Source organism: Vigna radiata, chromosome 5, assembly GCF_000741045.1.
Source record: "Vigna radiata var. radiata cultivar VC1973A chromosome 5, Vradiata_ver6, whole genome shotgun sequence".
NCBI classification, from domain to species: domain Eukaryota; kingdom Viridiplantae; phylum Streptophyta; class Magnoliopsida; order Fabales; family Fabaceae; genus Vigna; species Vigna radiata.
In genome coordinates this window covers 26,036,715-26,057,527 of record NC_028355.1, presented here as the reverse complement: position 1 = coordinate 26,057,527, position 20,813 = coordinate 26,036,715, and the positions used below count along the sequence as shown (strand labels likewise).

The following is a 20,813-nucleotide window of genomic DNA, read 5'->3' as shown; positions in this document are numbered from 1 at the left end:
ATTATAATAAAAAATTATTTTTTCAATATTTAATTAACATTGTAATTTAAATTTACGTTTCAATTATATATATATATATATATATATATATATATATAAGAAAAAGAGAATTATGTTATTTTGTTTATCTATTTTTTCTTCAAATAAAAGATTATATTATTATTAGTAATAATAACATGATAGTTGGCAAAATAACATTAGTTTAATATATTACTCTGGATAAAAATTAGATATAGATGTAGATAATATAGTTATATTGATTATTTAAATAATTATTTTTGTTTTACATGTGTGCGTGTCGACAACACCAACACAACAGTGTCAACGTAGTAGCCATTTGGTGTCGAAACCAAAAACCATGGCATAGCCATCAACACAGTTTCCTTTGTCTTTGAGGGAAGAAGAGAAAATGTTGAAGTTGGGATTTGTGTTTCTGATTTTGATTCTTATCCCTTCACTGCCGGTGGCACTGTCTAAGTATGGAGTCATAGAGCCTTTGCTTCAAGGCTTGGACTCCAAAAGGGCACCTCCATCTGTGCAAGAAGCTGCAGCCTTTGGTCTTCTCAAAAGACTGCTTCCTACCCATTTGTCCAGTTTTGAGCTCAAAATAGTGTCCAAGGTCTTTGCCCTTTTCCTTTTACCCTTTCATCTTGCTTTGTTTTTTTTTTTTTTTTCTTTTCTTAGTCTGACAACTTGTTAGAGTCTGCATTTGCTCTCACTTTTTTTGATTGAAAGTTAAAACACGACCTTTACAATTTCCAGGATGTCTGTGGCGGAGACAGTTGTTTTCTGATAAACAACCACAAGAAGTCAAGCCAAAATGAGGCTGAGATTATGTACGTGAGAGGAAATTTATGCTGAAGATTATGATCGATTAATGTTGTTTATTTTTCCTCATGAGTTCCAAGGTTTTTAAAGATTATGAGATGGTTGCATTTCTTTTATTTACAAGTTGCAATTTCATTTGATTCTTCTTTCTCTTTTCATTTCATACATTTAAACTTGATTTTCATGTTATAATGCTAATGGGCTTCTTGATTTGTTCTACCTGTGGTAAAATTTCTTGCATTGAATCATCTGCTCATGGATATGAACACCTAATCTGTTCTGCTGTCCTTTAGTATTAATCTGATATTGTCATGTATTTCTATATTTGTCAGCATTAGAGGAACCACTGCTGTTGAGATTGCATCTGGTCTGCATTGGTATCTTAAGTATTGGTGCGGTGCTCATGTCTCATGGGATAAGACAGGTGGCATTCAGACAACTTCAATCCCTGAGCCAGGGTCACTACCCCGTTTAAAAGACGAGGGTCTGAAGATTAAACGCCCTGTTCCATGGAATTATTACCAAAATGTTGTTACCTCTAGTTGTGAGTATCAAAATCAACTTTCTGAGGAACAAAACATCTGTCTTTTTTCCAATCTGAGAATTTGAACTTATGTATTCAGTAGCTAACAAGTGCCAATGCTTAAAACTTTTCCAAGAAAGGATGATAATCTTGGTAGTCAGTTGTTCCAGAAAGGGATGAAGTTTGAGAAGAAGAGATAGAGAGGAGGATAAGAAATTCTGTTATTGTGTGAAAATGAATTCAACCCACCTACAAATGAATTGCAACATGTATTAATTATATCTCAAGATCTAAGTAACGGACAGTTGTCCGTTGGCTGAATGAAAAAGCCAATCTACTTCTGTATAAGAAAGTAAAATAAAAAGGAGTAAAACTATACTTCAACACTTTCAAAAAATAAAATTTGGTACATTCTCAAGATCAGATAGGTAGCCTAACATATTTCTGCTAAAGAAAAATGCCGTGGAAGTTCCTGTCAAGATTAATCGGAAGGAAGTTTTAAGGTATTGCTAAATTCCCTTAGACATATAAATAGCCATCCTATATTTCCTCCTATTGGTAAATGTAAGATTATTAAGTTGAATGAGTTGGTCTTCCCATGTTTACCTTATATATCCATTTCCTCACAAGGGTAAGGCCGAATGTGTTTACAAGCAAAGATCAGAAGCTGAATATTCTTCTTGGTCTTTTGCAGATTCATATGTTTGGTGGGACTGGGACAGGTGGGAAAAAGAGGTAGACTGGATGGCACTTCAAGGGGTGAACCTACCCTTGGCATTTACTGGGCAGGAAACAATTTGGCAAAAGGTTTTTAAGGTGAAGTGCTATTTACATGCTTGTGTATATCTGGATAATGTTTAGTCTAAGAAAAAATTGAACCCTTAGTTTGAGAGTATTAACTGAGCCAAAGATTCTATAAAAAACTCTTTTCCCTATCAGATATTGTTTACTCATTATTTTTGTAACTAGATACATGTTACAGTATTACAAATTCAGTTTTTTATTCAAGTTATTATCAGTGATATCAGTTGTTCAAAATGCAAGTTTTTTCATCATTATTTTACTTTTTGTTGTTTTCTTTCCCAACCTCTCATTCTAACTTTTGCTGCTTTAGATCAATTATGGTTTGTAGCTTGTTTTTATCTGGGTTTTGTTACTGTGGTTGACTACGCTTTATGTGCTTAAGCTTAGATGAATAATAGAGCGGTGGTGTTTCTTTGGTATGTCCTTAAGCATATGATGTTGAAAATGATAAAACTGGACCAGAAATAGATGAATAGTATAGTGATATAATGGAATCTGCCCCTTATGTACGAGGTAAGAAACACTTTTTGCTTACTCTAAACTGAACACAAGAAAATTTCTGTTTACCCAGACGCTTTGACTAGTATCTTCTAATTGTAGGATTATAACATTACTTCAGACGACTTGGATAATTTCTTTGGTGGACCTGCTTTCCTTGCTTGGGCTCGCATGGGAAACTTGCATGGGTAGGTGAAAGCAGTATGTAAACCCCATAGTTGATTTTTTATCTGTATAGAAAGCCTAGGAAATGGTCTAGCAAATTTAGTTGTTTTGAGTTTCATATTCATTTTTCATTTGATCTGTATAGAAGGCCTAGGAAATGGTCTAGCAAATTTGGTTTCTGATGAGATCTATCATTTTACAGCTGGGGTGGGCCTTTGTCTCAAAATTGGTTAGATCAACAGTTGGTGTTACAGAAACAAATAATCTCTCGAATGCTGGAATTGGGGATGACACCAGGTATATTTTAACCATAAAACCTGAAGTTTTGTTTTTTGACTTTCATCATTTTTAAGATTAAATATGTTTTTAGTCTTTTAATTTCAGTGAAAATTGGAATTAGTTCATCTTCGAAACTTTAGACCAACTTATTCCTTCATCTTTAGAAATACGTGAATTTAGTTATTTTAACCAAATTTTTTAAGTTTATTTGACATTTCAAATGCGTTTCTTAACTAACATTGAAGTAGAAATGTGTCAAACGGTATAAACAATTAAAATAATATTATGAAACATGTTTGAAACACCAAATGAACTTAAAAAAAATTGGTTAGAAAGACTAAATCTTTGCGTTTCTAAAGTTGGAGGACTAAATTGGACCAAAGTTTCAAAAAAGGACTAATTTCAATTTTTCTACCAAAAACATATTTAACAAGGTATATGGGCTTTGTGATTTTCACTTAGACATCCATATTCAGAGAGGGGAAAATGGTTTTGCTGTCTCAAATTGCTGTCTACATTTTCTAAATTTGGTATGCTGGTTTAACATTGACTTTGTTCTAGTTCTGCCATCCTTCTCGGGGAATGTTCCAGCGGCTTTGAAAAGGATATTCCCTATGGCAAAAATAACTAGACTTGGTGACTGGTATTTTGCTTCTCTTTTATATGCTTGTTCATTTTTCAATCATATTTTTTTGTTAAATTTTTAGCTTGCATGATTTAGTAGGTGACGAATACCAAAAGGTGTGTTGAAATTGATTGAGTGTGCACTCTACAGTAATTGGGTTATGTAGAAAATCTATATATAGACTCTTGATTGACTATAAGCCCTCCCATGTTTGGCAAGGAAGAGAGAAACAAGATGGATGAAAATACAAAAGGTTGAAGACAAACAAGCGAGAAATAAAGTGAAAGTTATAGGTGTAATATTGAAGAGAAATAAATAGGAGATCAGAAAAGAGGTAGAGATTAATGCAAATAGGTGAGAAGTAGTAAAATGACTCCACTAATTTTAAAATTATTTTCACTCCCTTCTTTCCCACCAAACAATAAAAAATAATTCCATCATCTTGCCTCCTTTCAATATTTTCTCAACTAACAAACCAAAATGTGCATAATTTCGTAGTTAAAATGTAAATTGGTGTGATATATGCAATTAACATTGGTTCGGGAATCACTTTAACATACTTCTAATTTTAGCAGAAGAAAATTATCTTTGTTATTATTTATTGACCAAAATTCTTGACTTATATTGCTAGAGATGGCTAGGGCAAATCTGAGCACCCTAATTACAAAATAAATGTAAGGAAAAGATAAAGAGAAAATAAAGGACAATTAAATAAATCAGATTTCAATAGTCCAATTAATATTTGAAAAATCTAAATCTTGGATTAGATTCCATTCTTCATAATTGATTCCAATTTCATGTTGAAAGTGGTTAAAAAGTGACTTTTAAGCCTAACTCAATCTCACAAAACCGGCTTGTAAGGTGAGGTTTACACCCACTTATATATTATAAATTGTTCTTATCTTTAGTCGATGTGGGACTTCCAACACACTCCCCTCACGTTGAAGTATATACATCTCGAGCGTGGGACTAGACATTAGTGGGTGGTCAGATAGCGGATAGAACAATATTTCCAACAACAAATCTCGCTAGGATAGACTCTAACATGACTTTGATTCCATGTTAAGAAATTGACTTTAAGCCTAACTCAATCCCACAAAACCAGCTTGCACCCACTTATATACTCTAAATTGGTCTTGTCTCTAGTCGACGTGAGATTTCCAACAAAAGCCATAGCAACAAGTGGTTACTTCAACTTTTTTTAAATTTGGATGTGATTTTAGGAGTCAAAATCAATTCTCGTTGTTTTCCAAACGCGAGCCAAATAGGGATTGATAGGTTATTTAATCGAGTTTTTTTCCTATCCATTTGTAAAACAGTGGGGGTGGATGTCATACTATATGTACCCATTGTAACACCCCAAAACCAGTGTCACATTACCCTTTATAACACATCCAACAACTCATGGAGTGAAGTATAGTCCAACAGACTCATCTACCGAAGTATAGTTCATCTTACTCGTCTAGCTAGGCAAAATTAGGTGTATCATCTTACAAGCTAACGTTTTGAGTTTGAGTTAAGCTTAAAGTCCATTTTCTAAGATGATATTAGAGCCCATCCTGATGAGGTTTGTTAGGCTTATCGTACCACGATTGAGATGTCAATCCTTGGCATGATGAGATGTGTTGGAGATCCTAAATTGAGTTAAACTTAATATCCACTTTTTAAGAATGTTGGTATAAAAAAATTCCTGGTAGTTTTTAAATGAGTAACCTAATAGGTAATGGACTGGATATGGACAGAATTTTCATCTTGAGCAGGTAGCTACCACCTGTTTCCACCACCGCCTGTTTCCACCTCACATTGTTTCAATCCCTATTCTTACATATTTAAATTCCCTAGACAAATGGAAAATAACCTACCTAAACCTTCTAGGACTCTTAAAAGTACATGCAATTGTTGGCAATACAATGCAAGAGGTACAACATTATTCTAACCTAGTGTATGATGCCTTTTTCAGTAATTGGTTTGTTTTTATTTGTTGCTCATAAAGACCATTTTTAGTTTAAAAGCTTCATGTCTACAATGTATTTACCATTGGAGATATTTTATCGTTGTATTCCAGGAATACTGTTGACAGCGATCCTCGTTGGTGCTGTACTTACCTTCTTGATCCCTCTGATCCTTTATTTGTTGAAATAGGGGAGGCTTTCATAAGGAAACAGATTAAAGGTGTGTTTAATTTCTCCTTTTCTTCCCCTGTTTTCTTATGTGACTATTCATGTCATTTTTGAGATTCCTGGTGTCCCCATACTTCAATAGAAGTATAACCTCAATAAAAGCATAGTTGCTCAAAGGTTTTAGATGAGACATTGGAAAACTGAGAATTTATTAACTTTTAAAATTCGAGTGCATTCATTTGAAAATCAATATGAAACTCTTAAAGTTAAATCTTGTTTTGACTTTGCATAACTAAATACCATGCAAGAGGAATCCTGAAATTTGATGAACATTTTGTTTGGAGATATGATACATGTAAAACAATTTATACAACATAATTTTTTTCCAATCTGTATTAGAGCAACATAGAGTTCCTCTCATGTTTTCTCATTTTTTTCAATGTTACCTCTATTAACTCTCTTCTTACATTCCTATAATTAGGACATTGCTCTACACTGATTACTTCTACTAGTGTGAATACTAGGATCTATCACTTTCTTTTCTTTTTTTTCTTTCTAAAATCTTTAAGTTGAATGTGTATGCTATAGAAGGCTAGTCTTTGGGTGTAACTACAGTGTTCTGTGCTTTTTTCTCTCCTTTTCTCCTTCATACTTTGTACCTCAACTCTGACACATTTTTTCTAAATTTACAGAATATGGGGATGTAACTGACATTTACAACTGGTAGACTCACTCATCTTCCACGCTTTAGCACTATTTTTTCTCTTGGACAGTCTGGTTACAAGTTGATGATCTACCATATTAATCTATTATTCTTTTTTTATTTCTAATTAGGATTTTCTATTTTTTGACATGCACTCTCACAAAGGAGTTAGCATATTGAATTAGTCTTAATCACACACATGCAATGTTGTAACTTGCTGGAGTGATTCTTATACTCTCTTGGTTGCCAACATACACACTATATTTTTAACTGCAGCGATACATTTAACGAGAACTCCCCGCCTACCAATGATCCGGAATATATATCAACTCTTGGAGCTGCAGTATATAAAGGGATTTCCAAAGGTGACAAGGATGCTGTCTGGTTAATGCAAGTATGCTTCATTTGACTCAGGATCTTCTGGTTTCCTTTTTAATTCCTTATGTACCTGATAGAAGACTGAAATTTGCTATTTAGACTCACTTATTAAACAGAAAATTAACCAGAAACTACCCGAGAGTTGTAACATCTACATAGAGTAACACTGTTGGAAAAAATTTCATATGCACTTCTCTCCCTACTTCTTTCACACAGGGCATTTTCTATACAAATTTTACATAGGAACGGCTCCTAAAAACTTAATAACTACCTAGCATCTGACCTTATAAAAAATAACTGCTCCTAAAATATATAACTGAACTTAATTAAACAATACAATCAATTAATAGACTTGAGAGTTTGAATTTGAAAGCTTAAGGGAAAGTAATCAGTATATACAAATGCAATAGGAAGTAACACTTTTCTAACACTTTCTCTCATACTGGAGCATATAAGTTTGTGTATCAAGCTTGGAATGTACGAACTGAATTTGTGGTCTTTTGATAGACTTTGGTGGGATGTTGGCAATTTGATAATTTGTATTGATAAATTCAATATTATTTTCCTTGGATAGTAATATCTCACAAACAAAAATGGTAGTCAATCTCTGCATGTTTAATTCTCTCTTAACACTGGATTAGAGACAATGTGAAGGACTGCCTAATTATTACAATACAACTTTATTTGATGAACTGCACAGAATTTTACCTCTTGAAGATGTTATTAAATCCACGCAAGTTCTAAAGTAATGGCCATAGTCCTGCATTTTCCTTTTGTATTGAATCAAACAACAACATTTTGTTTCTTGCACTTCAAAGATATGATTTCCACTAATGAATATACAATATCTGGTGTTAGGGTGCTTATCTATGGGAGAACTTGCGTAATCAGCACCACAATATCTCAAAATTAAGTATTTCCGCTATCCTCATACAACCACCCCCATCTTAGAGCCTAATGTATCAAAGATGTGAATTACAAAATTCAATTGCCCAAAATACTTGAATTTGAATGATTAAAATCAGTGAGTTGTACTCAACTAATGTCTGATTTTACACACACACATGTATGTACATAGACACACATACATATATAGATACATGTATACATATACACACAGACACGCTCACATATATATGTGTATGTGTGTGTGTGCATATATATATATATATATATATATACACATACATATATATATATATATACACACACACACACATACATATATATATATATATATATACACACACACACATACATATATATATATATATATATATATATACACACACACACACATATACATATATGTATATGAAAGAGAGAAGAGTACATTACAAGGAAAAGGTATACCCTATAACACTCAATGCTTGGGCTAGGTTCATACACCCAAAAAAAGCAGCTTTATGTAACTTATACAATACAATACCAGTCATAAATGCAGCTAATCCAATAGATTCCTTGTGTTGTTTAATTCTAATTTTAAAGGCATCTCAGTTCTAGAAACAAAATGCTCTAAAGTGATCTTGAATATAAAGTACACTAATACATCTATCTAGGAATTTTTGAGGGTTAAGACATAATAGTGTACTTTAAATTGAATGAAGATGGTGGAAACACTCTTGTGCACTTTTTATAAAGCTAAATTTAGAGGAGCCTTATGCTCTAGCCTCCAAAGTAAACTAGCTTGATGCCTCCATTATCTTCAAAAATATCCCTCTCACTACCCAGTTCCAGAAATGTTATAATTGATATTATTTTTGTTATTTTGTGTAAATTTCTTGTATCTGACAAATATATATGAATTTGCAGGGCTGGCTCTTCTACTCCGACTCATCGTTTTGGAAGCCACCTCAAATTAAAGTATGACACTGAAACAGATAAGATTCCTTCCGTTTTCTTCAGTATATAGGCCCTACCAGAGAATCTTAAGCCACTTGTCTTGTATATGAAATTCATTTATGTAGAATAATTAGGGTTCATAAATTTTCAGACAATAGAGAGAAGTTGATTTCTTTACAAGTGAATGAATGATTACAACCTTAATATTTGATGTTAGCTTTATCCAGCTGAACTAGTCTTTAACTAACCTCTAACTAAATGACAATTGTTAGCTAGATGTAGAACCTAAACTAAAAAATGCAATGGAGCTGAGTGATTACAATGTAAACAGAGGGAAAATAGAACACAAAGATGTTGAGTAAAACTCTATACTCTAGAGGGGTGAAACTTATGAAATCTGCCTATTGATAAACATACATAAATGAAGGAATAGTAGGTGCTTAAAAGCACCTACTGGGTGTTAGAATAAAAGAGAGAAAGAGGCATAGGCTGAATTCCTAATGTTTGTAGAGCACATAGGGTTATGCATTTATAAATAAAAAATATATAAAGAGATGGGCCTAAGACCATTACATCTAACACTTCTCCTCAAGTTGATGCATATAAATTGTATGTACCAAACTTATTATAAATATAATCAATTCTAGATTCATGTATAGATTGTTGATTATTAGAATTGACGAACTCAGTCTTGAGATCTCTAGATACAATCTCTTTTCGAATAAAATCACAATAAATCTCAATATATGTGGTCCTTTCATGAAAGAAGGGATTTGAGCCAATATAAAGAGCAATTTAATTGTCACATATAAGTGTTATTTGATTGACCTCTCCAAATTGTAATTAATTTTTTAAGCCAAATAAGCTCACATGTAGTTGAGGCCATAACCCTATAGCTTTCGCATTAGATCTTGCTACAACATTTTGATTCTTGCTCTTCCAAGAGATCAAATTATCATCAGTGGAGACATCCGAAAGTGGGTCTCCTATTAGAAGGTGAGCCATTTGGCATTTCAAATAACATATAATTTTAGTGTGATTATTGTGTCCATCATATAACAAACCTTTTTCAAGAGAATCTTTAATGTACATGAATATACAAATGACAGCATTCCAATGATCTGCACATGGAGAATTAAGACATTCACATACCACATTGACTTCAAAGGAATGTCAAGGCGAGTAACTATAAGACAGTTTAGCTTTCCAACTAATCTTTTGTACTTCTTACGATCTTAGAGTGGCTCTTTTAGGTTTCTATATAGAGGGCACTAGGAAAACTAATGCAAACTCCCAAACTCATTGAGTAAACCTTGTATTATTGATTATAGGAAACAAGTACAGCATGAAGGAATCCGAGGGACACTGTTCCCTTCACATAGGATGTCAATGGTCCTGTCAACAATTCTACAAAACATCCAAAACTCCCCCACATACAAGGACCCCCCAACTATTTATAGAAAAGCTCACTTATCCTAACAACTACTTTTTAATATGTTTCCTCCTAACATACACATTACAAACTAGTTTTGTAAGGTTAAATTACGTTTAAAATTCACTTCTTAACCGATTCCTTTTTTTAATATTATGCATTTACATCAGCTGATTTCCTACTAGGAAAACTAAATCCTAAAGTAGGGAAAGAGAATAAGTTGATAATGAATTATTTAAAAGAGGCTAAACTAAAAAGGAATAAAATAGTTATACATGAAACTATATAATTACTAGCTATATTGGGAAACAAAATAATCACAGAATCAAACTTAGATGCAGAAATATTTTTAGGGAGTCAAATAGACTCTTTTGACACTATCAAAATTTAATTATGGAGAGAATAAATTTTATACTCCTAAAACTTATAGCATTTGAAAGAAAGTACTCATGGATTTTATCCTAAAATTGTTATGACAATAACACTTGAGAGCATGTCATGTGAAATTAAAGATTAGAGCCATGAAAGTAATAGTTGCTCTTACTCCAGAGCAAGATTTGAATTGGAGACATGATCTGCAGCATGATCAGCAATTAGTTTGATACTTTGGAGGAATGTGGATTAGCAAAATGATTGTGCAAATGCTGCACGTTTCAAACTTTTAATACCAAAGGAGGAATATACTCTGAATTGGAAGTGTGAAAGAAGATAAAAAAGGTGGCACCTGGCTCATGATACCATATTAGGGTTCATGATTTTTCAAAGGATTGAGAACTCGATTCTTTACATGTGTTTGAATGGTTACACATACTAAATAGTTGACGGCTTCTTTATATTGCTGATCTAGTAGTTAACTAGCCTCTAATTAACTTACTATTTAATCATCATTTATCAGCCTAAACTGAAAAAAATTAATGGGTTGAAAGATTAAAATGTAAAGCATTAAGATGCAACGTTAAACTCTATGCTCTAATAAGTCTCAAATGGTCAAAATCTTACCCTTTCCAGGTTGTACTTTTTGCATAATTTCTCAAATAGAGTCAAGCAGAGCCAGAATTCAATGGATGTGTTGGTTAGAAAAAACCAATATTAGATGTGTAACCTCATCTTAGTGAAATTTTCTTATTTGCATTAAATATAAACCCACTGTTGGTAGACTGATTCTCATAAGATTAGAAAGATACCTTCATCACATATTTATTTCCCTGGACACAATTAGTATCATTAAAACTCAGTTAATCATCAGTGGGCTTTAATATAATATTGATTAGTAAGATGTTCTTAGATATAGATTAATATGATGAGCTGAGATGAACAGGGTTTCTCTTGTGAGTGTTGTGAAATTTGAAAACAGTATGATAATTATTTTTTTCAGCTACTAAAGCATTTTGGCAAAATGACCATCAACTTCTTATTTCATTGTGATAGTAGTATTAGGATTCCACAATACTCAACTACCATACTCTTTATGTATTATAAATCTTTGCTTGCATCATCTGTCTGGTTGCAGTCTGAAAGGTAATTCTGTTTAATGCCAACCCAGCATCTTCAAATTGATTTTTTTACTGAGTGATAATATGTGCAGGCCCTTTTACATTCTGTTCCATTTGGAAAGATGGTTGTTCTTGATCTGTTTGCTGATGTAAAACCCATATGGAAATCTTCTTTTCAGTTTTATGGTACTCCTTATATCTGGTAATTAGTTTATTGTTACCTCTTGTTACTGGTTTATTTACAGAAATACAATATTCTAAACTGTTATGCTTTCCCAATCATACTGTGCATCAGGTGTATGCTTCATAATTTTGGTGGCAATATTGAAATGTATGGTACCCTTGATGCAATTTCTTCTGGGCCTGTTGATGCTCGTGTCAGTGCAAATTCAACAATGGTACTGGCAATATTTTCTGTATCACATGAACATATTGGCATTTATGATATCAACAATAGCTTGAGTTTTTATTAGTCAGAACTTAGGAGCCGAAATGGGACAAGCACGCCAATAAACTCTATCTTTGTTTTAGCATAAAATCTTCAGATGTTATCTGAAGAAAGGAACATTGAGTGATTATGTTGATTTATGACTTGTACATATTTTTTAAAATTTTTGTTAATTTTTTGGCAGGTAGGTGTTGGGATGTGCATGGAAGGAATAGAGCAGAATCCCATCGTTTATGAGTTGATGTCTGAAATGGCATTTCGTGACAAGAAAGTTGAAGTTCCGGTAATGTTCATATGCTCTCTGCTCCAATTGTTTTGTTTGAATTTGCTTGGGAAATTCTCTCAGCCTCATGAATTGTTATATTTTAACATTGCTTATTAAAATCCCTCAAATATATGGTATTTACAAGGTTATGTCTAGAAAGTATGAGTATGAGATTCCTATGTTCCTATTTTACAGATTAGGTTGTTCAAGTAGTCACACAAGAGCTAACTGTTTTAGCTGGAGAGTCATTGCCTTATAACTCTATTCCAAAAAATCCCATAGTTCCTGTGTGGTGGATTTGTCAAGAGGAAAGACAAATCTGTGTTGGAAACGGTTTTTCTCAATTAACGATAATGTAAATGGATAGCTCAACTGGTAGCCAAAGGTTTTACTTTAACTTATTGAGTTGACTATTTGGATACTTTTGAGCCTTATGCAAATACTATCATGGTTCTCTTGTCATTGACAACCAATCTTGACTGGTCTGCAACAATTACTTGTGAAGAATCCTTTCTTAAAAGGAGGGTTGGAGAAATTAGCACGCGTTGATGCACAAACAGGCTTCAATTCACATTTCCATCTGAGTTGAAGTAATCACCTAGAGCTTGGTTTGATATATTTAATTAATTACGTAAAAGACAAGCATATGTGTAATCTCAAAGGTAGGTTCGGTGTGCAAATCATATATATCCATGACAGGAGGGACAACTTGCCTGGAGAAATAAATCAAAGGAGTTCTAAATTTGAAAACAAGGATCTTGGGCCTCTAAAACATTGTGAGGAAAATTGTTCTTGATGGATTGATAGTAATCCTTGTCACTAATCGCTGAAATGAGGTGAAGAACGTAGAATATGGGGGACTATGGCTACTCGAGAGTGAGATTACTTCATTCCTAAACTGGAAAATGCATTAGAAAGCTAGAAGAAATTGATGAACATTCATTCTCATTGCATAAGAAAAACTTCAGAGAATGAAAATTGAAAAGCTACCCGAGTGTATTAACCATTACATTCTTCCACTGACAAAAAAAAGAAATTGCACAACTGTAAAAGCTGAGGAACATGCGTTGCTCTTTTATTTTCAAACTTCGGAAGAATGGAAAAAACTGTAAAAGTATGAGGCATCTCTTTGTCCCCCTCAGCTGAGGTATTCTTCACTAAAATACAAGCAAAACATCCCTAACTAATTTTCTGAAAAGTTTCTGAAAAAGCTGCTGGAAAGGCTGCTCCAAATATCCAAAAACTGTCAAAAGCTGCCTTGTGTGTGTGTGTATGTGTGTTCTGCCTTGACTGCTGCATGGTCCTTTCCAGCTTTTTTTCATTCTGTTCTGGAAAGATGGCTCAACTGCCTTTGATTTTGCTTTTCCAGGCGATTCCGGTGTCCAGCCCAATTTACAAATCAGAAAAGGAAGACTTTGCTGTAGCAATTGCTATTTACACTGAAACACGAATACAACACTTAAACTAAACTAATCACTCTCTGGCCTTTGCAATCTGCCTTCATCTTCAAACATCAACTACGACCAGGTCAGTTGCCCAAAAAGTATGTTCTTGTGCTTCAATTAAAGCTGAGTCAGCGTTCCAATGCAAAAGGTTTCAGTTCAATTGGGCACCTGTGGAAGAAGTTATGAGTGAAAGAGTTAAAGCATCCCACGTTTCATATTTCAGCTATAAAACATGTATCTTAGACCATTTTCACCACAACTCCCAAAACACCGAAAAAGTGCAAAACTGAGTTAAAAATGGAAGATAACAGGAATAAAAGTTCTAAGATGATGCAATAAGCCTTAGTATGAGAACATGAGAATTGGGTTATCATGGATCTAGGAAAAGAGAATAATGGTCTCTCAAAGGAGATACATCTCAGACCTTCCCATACAGACTAGAATGCATCTGTATTACTCAAAACTATGTCTAGCATGACAAAACCAAGCATGTGAAATTGATGTAAATTTTAAAGAAGAAAGAATATCTAGGAGTTATTTGCATGTCCTTAGTCCCAGCCTCTCGACAGTAGGAAAAATTATTTACTATAGTGCTGTTTAGACCCAATTTCGAATTTGTTGTATTATAAGAAAGTTGGGCATCTTAAATATGTATGTGTACCAGCTTGAGGGGGTTGTTGCTATAGTTTACAATTTTTTTTTTCTTTTTTGGATAGTTTCTCAAGAAGCTGGAAAAAATAAAATGATATCCGTAATTCTGATTTGATCCTTGATTTTCTCCTATGATTTAATTTAACTTCTATTGCATTGTATTTCTCTAACCAATTCTACTTATTTTTGCCCTCATTGCAGTTTTTAAATCCCCATTAATAAATGAATACGAAAATCATTGTTCTCTCATAAACTACTATTTGATGCACATTTAAAATATAGGTTTAGATCATTTGTCGAAATTAATTTTCTACATGTCATTGAAGCCTTTGTACTTGGATTGATTTTTACTATCCTTGTAGGAATGGATCAAGAGTTATTGCAATAGACGATATGGTAAAGCTGTTCATCAAGTTGAGGCTGCTTGGGAGATTCTTTATCATACAATTTACAATTGTACTGATGGAATTGCTGTATGTATTTCATGTATTAAATCATCTTATAATATCTTTGTTGCATCTTATAGAGTATTTCAGATTACCTTATATGATTTCTTTCCTTGTTTAATTACAGTAAGTCTTCTTCGTGTGTCAGTTGTCTTAGGCTTGTTCTAGCAGTATAGTGCGGTAATATTTGATCTAGTATTTTATTGTAAATAAGGCCATATATTTTCTACTACATTATAACAGCATATCAACATTGTTAGAATGTAATTATTCATTAGGTGTTACAGATTTGTTAATCTTTAGCTGTTGCAGATCCTAGGAAATCAGGACCACTGATCCCTGATTATTAGGCAAAAATTTATTGTATTTGATTATGTAAATTATTATAAATACTTACAATGTAGTGTGCATTAGACACACAAGATTCAAATAGCTCTTCCATATATGTTAGCAGTAGTTTTAAGTTTTATTTTTTATTTTTGAATCCCTTTTTTTTCTCCCTGGTGGATAGTACCAGCAATCCACACAAGACCCTGTCTTTTCTTGGGTGAACAGTACCATGGCTATTGTGTGCCCTTTTTTTCTTTGTCAAGTGCTCTTTTCCTCTAGTGACCGTGCTCCAGAGCAGCCCTCTTCGGTCAGCACCAACTTCGTCTATCGCTCCGTTCTGCTGTCTCATGTGCCCACATGCATGGCCTTCTTCCCAGCATGTGCATTTCATGCACTCAACAGATTGCCATTTTCCTTTTCGTCTGGCATGACCCAAGCACTCTGTTTTGGTTTATTACCCATGGCTTTTGACAACTCCCACTCAAATACCGCTTTTGTATTGACTTTTATCACTGTTATGATGATTCCTTGCGGAAAACTTACCAAAAGAAGCAACTACAGTTCTTAGGCTGCTTGTGTCCAGTTGTAGTTTCAGGGTCAAGGTCATGATAACCACTTGACCAAACAAGCGAAGGATATTCCCAAAGTTGTATACAAAAGGAAGTGATGACTATTTATAGCCAAAAATCTAACCTAAATGGAACTCTAATACGCCTTAAAATTACATATAAAATTCTAGTTCTAGAATTCTAACGTTTGGCCGAAAATTTATGTACAAAGAAGAGGGAAAATTTAAATTTTAAAATGCAAATCCTAGATCTAGATCAATGGCTAAGATTGGCATATGCTTCTGTTAAGAAGTTGATTTTAAATCTAACTCAATTCTACAAAGTTAGTTTATAAGGTGAGGTTTGCACCCACTTATATATTCTAAATTGGTCTTCTTTCTAGTCAATGTAGGACTTCCAACACCTCCTTTCATGTCGAGGTATATACATCTTGTATGTGGGACTAGACATTAACGAGTGGTCCAATAGTGACCCGATATCAGGTGGAACAATAGATCCAATAAACATCATATTTCGTTAGGATAAGCATTAAACCATGACTCTAATACCATGATAAAAGTGGACTTTAAACCTAACTCAATCCTACAAAACAAGCTTGTAAAGTGAAGTTTTCACCCACTTATATATTCTAAATTGACCTTATTTTTAGTTGATGTGAGATTTCCAACACTTTCCATGATAATGTCACACTTCTCATACCTAGTCTTCCCTCTCAATTTAACCTAGGTTTGGCCAAGAATTTGATTGGCTCCAAGTAGGCTTCGTTGACTTCAAAAATGTTCCTTGTTTCCTTGTCTTCCAATGTTCACCCCCCTAGTGTTATTGGGCTATAAAGGCCCACATACAAAAATTACTATTCGCACCTGTTTTACAAATGAAAGTAAATTTTATTATTTTACAAACAAAATGTTTTATTTATTTAAAACTAATAAAGACCCTCTTTATTCATTCCCTCATCACTACCCACCAAAAATGAAAACGAAAAGAAATGTGATCTGCATGCTTTCTGTTTAACTGCATGTTCTAGCTGCCAAAAGAAATTTCACCCACCTGCAATCTTGTCAGCTTCCATTTTTGGTTGCCGGTAATTTTTATTTTCATTTTTAGGGCAGCATAGAGAACGGATCTGAACTTTACCTAGTTCTAGATACCATGTTTGGGACTTAATTGTTCATACAATTCATAGTAGCATAGTTTTAACAAAGTGCAAGTGGTGAGAAAAGGAAGTGAAAAAAGCATAGTAATATGATGCCATATTGAGAGTTTCTTGTAAGTCTTGTTTATAATGAAGAAGAGACACAATAATAAGGAACAAAATTGATACCTAATAATGATAGACATTTGCTAAGATATTTTCCTCTTAAATTATTTGATATCTACCTATTTAATGTAATCAATGTTGGACCACTTCATTAAACAGTGGCATGTCTTGATGTTGGCATCATGTAAAACTTTTTCTGTTTCATGTTTGTATTGGTGAGATACTAGGTCCTCTGCTTATGATGGACATTCTTGTGCAAGCAAATATTGCCTTTTTGTGTGTTTGGATGATTGTGCATCTGTGGGTGGCAGGAGATCTTAGGACTATAATGGACAAGGAAGAGTTGTATTGTAGTTCCTTTTGTTGAAATCAGCATCGAATATGGATTTTGATTGGGACAATTTGTCAATTATGTCAGGACCATAATCATGATTTCATTGTAATGTTTCCTGACTGGGACCCATCAACAAATTCTGAAACTGGCGTATCCAACACCCAGAAGAAGATTAACTTGTTGCCACCTGGAAATAGAAGGTACTTATTCCAGCAAACAGCCTCTGATAAGCCACAAGCTCATTTGTGGTACCCCTCTGATGATGTAATTAAGGCATTACAACTCTTCCTAGCTGGTGGGAAGAATCTATCTAGAAGTCTCACATACAGGTAATCTATTGAATTTAGTATATATACTAAATTTAATTTCTCTTTAATCACTCATCAATTATTAACATGAACTGTAATGTTTAATTTTTCTTTGTAAACATCCATCTTCCATAATTGACTAAGGTAGACCAATTTCTCTGCATGTCATGATACTGGATTACCCTTTTTAATTACTTTTTCAATAGTGTTCAGGAAAACAATTTAAGAGCTATAGTTGGATAATGCACCACTTTAGGTTTTAAACTTATATTATAGAATTAGAGGTGTTGATTTTATTTGGTGGGAGGGAATTCTCCTTTATATTTCTTATGATTTGTGGAGATGGTCTTCAACATTTCAGATTTTCCTAGTAGGTTTTGATTGAGTCCCCCCACTTTTGTATTTTTTTCCTATATATATATATGCAATTAGGAATGCTGCAGATGATTGATATAGGTTATAGTGTTTGTTTTTGTTTTTTTAATTAAAACTCATGCCTGTCAATTTTTTCTTGACACGTAGGCTATAGTGTTTGTTTTAGATCCTACTTCAAATTATAGTATAAGTAGAGTATATTTCATCTTACAAGCTGGTTTGTAAAGTTGAGTTAAGTTTAAAATCTAATTTCTAAGATGGTATCAATCTCAATGAAATAAAAGCTTCCCAATATTAGTCCAACAAAATAAATATTTAGTCACTTGGTCCTTTCTTGAGGTATACAAATATGCTATGCTAGCTTAAGGATCCCAACTTGTGCATTTCAATTGATTTATATAGAAAATACAAGTCCATGTAATGTAAGCAAATCAATCACCTCTCATGAATTGAATGATTATAAGTTTGGTGCTCTTTTATGTTCACCAAAGGACGGAATAAAGTGGTTCTAGTTCAGGTCTCACGACAATATTGGTGAATTCCCAGTTTGCTCTATGTTGGGAAGAAGTAAAACTTTGCTTTTCAGAAAACTTTGCACATGCACACACAATGAACATGAAAGATAAAAAGTGCAAATGATTTGGTCAACTATATCAAAAGTGCTGTCATCTTTCTGACAGGTACGACCTGGTTGACTTGACACGGCAAGTATTATCAAAACTTGCAAACCAGTTATACTACAAGGCAGTTACTTCGTTTCAGGAGAAGAACATTGAAGCTTTGCGATTTCACAGCAATACGTTCCTTCAACTGATAAAAGATATTGATGTACTGCTTGCTTCGGATGATAACTTTCTTCTTGGAACTTGGCTTGAGAGTGCTAAGAAACTGGCAGTCAATCCAAGTGAGATAAAGCAGGTAAGGGATAGGTATTAACCTAGAAATAATCCTTCACAGTGACACCTGTTTTCAGAAATCATTTGGATTTTGTTGAAATTGATGATTTAAATTTTATTTAGTTAGCGTGTTCTACTCACTACTAGAATTTAAAATATAGCATAATTCATTTGGCAGCTTGAGGTGAGCATTTGACTTAAGTTCAAGTTTCATATCAGTTAATCCCTGATTGTATGTAGTTATGATGTACATATTATCAATATAACCTTATTAGTCTAATTAAGCACAAATTCTTTCAAATTTTGTAACTAACTTAAAAATCGCCAGTTTTGAGGAGTTTTGCAAGTTATACAAATGAGATGCTTCACATTTCACTCTCATTGCTCACTGTATCTCTAAGAACTGCTATTAGCTTGTAAGCGTTAATGAATTTAACTCTGAAAACTTCAACTTTTAGAATTTAACTCTATAACTATCCATTATTACTTGCAAAAAGTTATTAAGCTGAGGAAATTTAACAACACTTTACAGTGAGCAAGTGATCTCCACCCATATAATTGGAGAAAATATTGTTATTCTTCTCAATTATAAGAGATAAAACATAGTTTCAAAATTGTTGGTGATAAGTGCCGCACTCTAATGACTACAATATCTTCTTGTAACTCTATTTTTTCCTAACTCAACAACATGAAAATATTGAATTTTCAGATTTAATTTGCCTTTTGTTGTCATTCAATATAAAGATTCGTTTAATTTCTCACTTATTGATTGTTCAAAAATCAAGTCATTATCATCTTGCTTATCATTTAGGCATCACCCAGTAAGAAAATGAGATGGTTTAATGCATTTACCTTTTTCCCAACAGTATGAATGGAATGCTAGGACACAAGTGACAATGTGGTTTGATACCAATGACACTACTCAGAGCAAGCTCCATGATTATGGTAAAGATGATCTTTTAAAATTGGCTATGCTATTCCATTTTGAATTCATGTTTGATGTTATCTATTTGTCTGGTTTCTGATTAGCCAACAAATTTTGGAGTGGACTTGTGGAAAGTTACTATCTCCCTCGAGCTTCAACCTATTTCAGTCATTTGATAGAAAGCTTGAGACAAAATGAGAAGTTCAAGCTGATAGAGTGGCGAAAACAATGGATTTCACAGTCAAACAAATGGCAGGAAGGTAATGAGCTCTACCCAGTAAAGGCCAAAGGAGATGCTCTAGCCATCTCAAAAGCTCTCTATGAAAAGTATTTTGCAGAATAATTTGATAAACCTTTAAATTGGAGAATATCATTGCACAAACCTATTGACATTGTCCATATTGGGCAGGTTCTTGTGTTCATCTGTTTGTTGTGTTCATGTGTTGTTATCTCAAGAGTTGAATCATCAAGACATCATAATTGCGATTATCATAGCTAGATTGCAAAAGTTCTTTTAATAATGTTTCTAAATTTCTTTGTTCTTGTTCTCAAAATCTTCTTCCATCACCTTAAACTAAAGGATTAATGTCACATTTTAACAATTTGTCGGCACTAAAAACTCATCATAAAGACTTACGTACGACCAACTTATGCATGAACTTGTAGAGAAAAAGATAATATATTTTAAAAAAATAATAATAATTGAGTAACTTGTAGGACAAGAAACAAAATATCAATTAATTCCGTATATAAAACAAACAAAACTGGATAAGTAATAACTGGCATAATTTAGTTTTTAAATTTGTAAATATTTAAATAAATTTTCAATATTTTCTAAATTTAAAAGTATTACAGAACTTGTTGGAACTG

General features: G+C 33.3%; 1 protein-coding gene across 1 annotated transcript; it reads left to right on the top strand.

The window, feature by feature from the left end:
- Nucleotides 1-313: 313 nt before the first annotated feature.
- Nucleotides 314-20,483, top strand: LOC106762045 (alpha-N-acetylglucosaminidase). The gene is made up of 19 exons (XM_014645728.2): nucleotides 314-619; nucleotides 763-836; nucleotides 1,161-1,372; nucleotides 2,046-2,167; nucleotides 2,756-2,841; nucleotides 3,021-3,115; nucleotides 3,659-3,740; nucleotides 5,788-5,894; nucleotides 6,535-6,565; nucleotides 6,822-6,939; nucleotides 8,736-8,786; nucleotides 11,783-11,892; nucleotides 11,986-12,088; nucleotides 12,323-12,421; nucleotides 14,862-14,972; nucleotides 17,524-17,768; nucleotides 18,803-19,040; nucleotides 19,885-19,963; nucleotides 20,048-20,483. Exons 1-19 carry the CDS (start codon nucleotides 410-412, stop codon nucleotides 20,284-20,286), a joined length of 2,412 nt encoding a protein of 803 aa, XP_014501214.1. The 5' UTR covers nucleotides 314-409; the 3' UTR covers nucleotides 20,287-20,483.
- The last annotated feature ends 330 nt before the right edge of the window (nucleotides 20,484-20,813 follow it).

Excerpts from the sequence above, each read along its gene's own strand:
- LOC106762045 (XM_014645728.2), top strand. The coding sequence starts at position 410 with ATGTTGAAGTTGGGATTTGTGTTTCTGATTTTGATTCTTATCCCTTCA. Across the intron at positions 12,422-14,861 it reads ACAAGAAAGTTGAAGTTCCG|GAATGGATCAAGAGTTATTG; the intron begins GTAATGTTCATA and ends CTATCCTTGTAG. Across the intron at positions 14,973-17,523 it reads ATTGTACTGATGGAATTGCT|GACCATAATCATGATTTCAT; the intron begins GTATGTATTTCA and ends CAATTATGTCAG.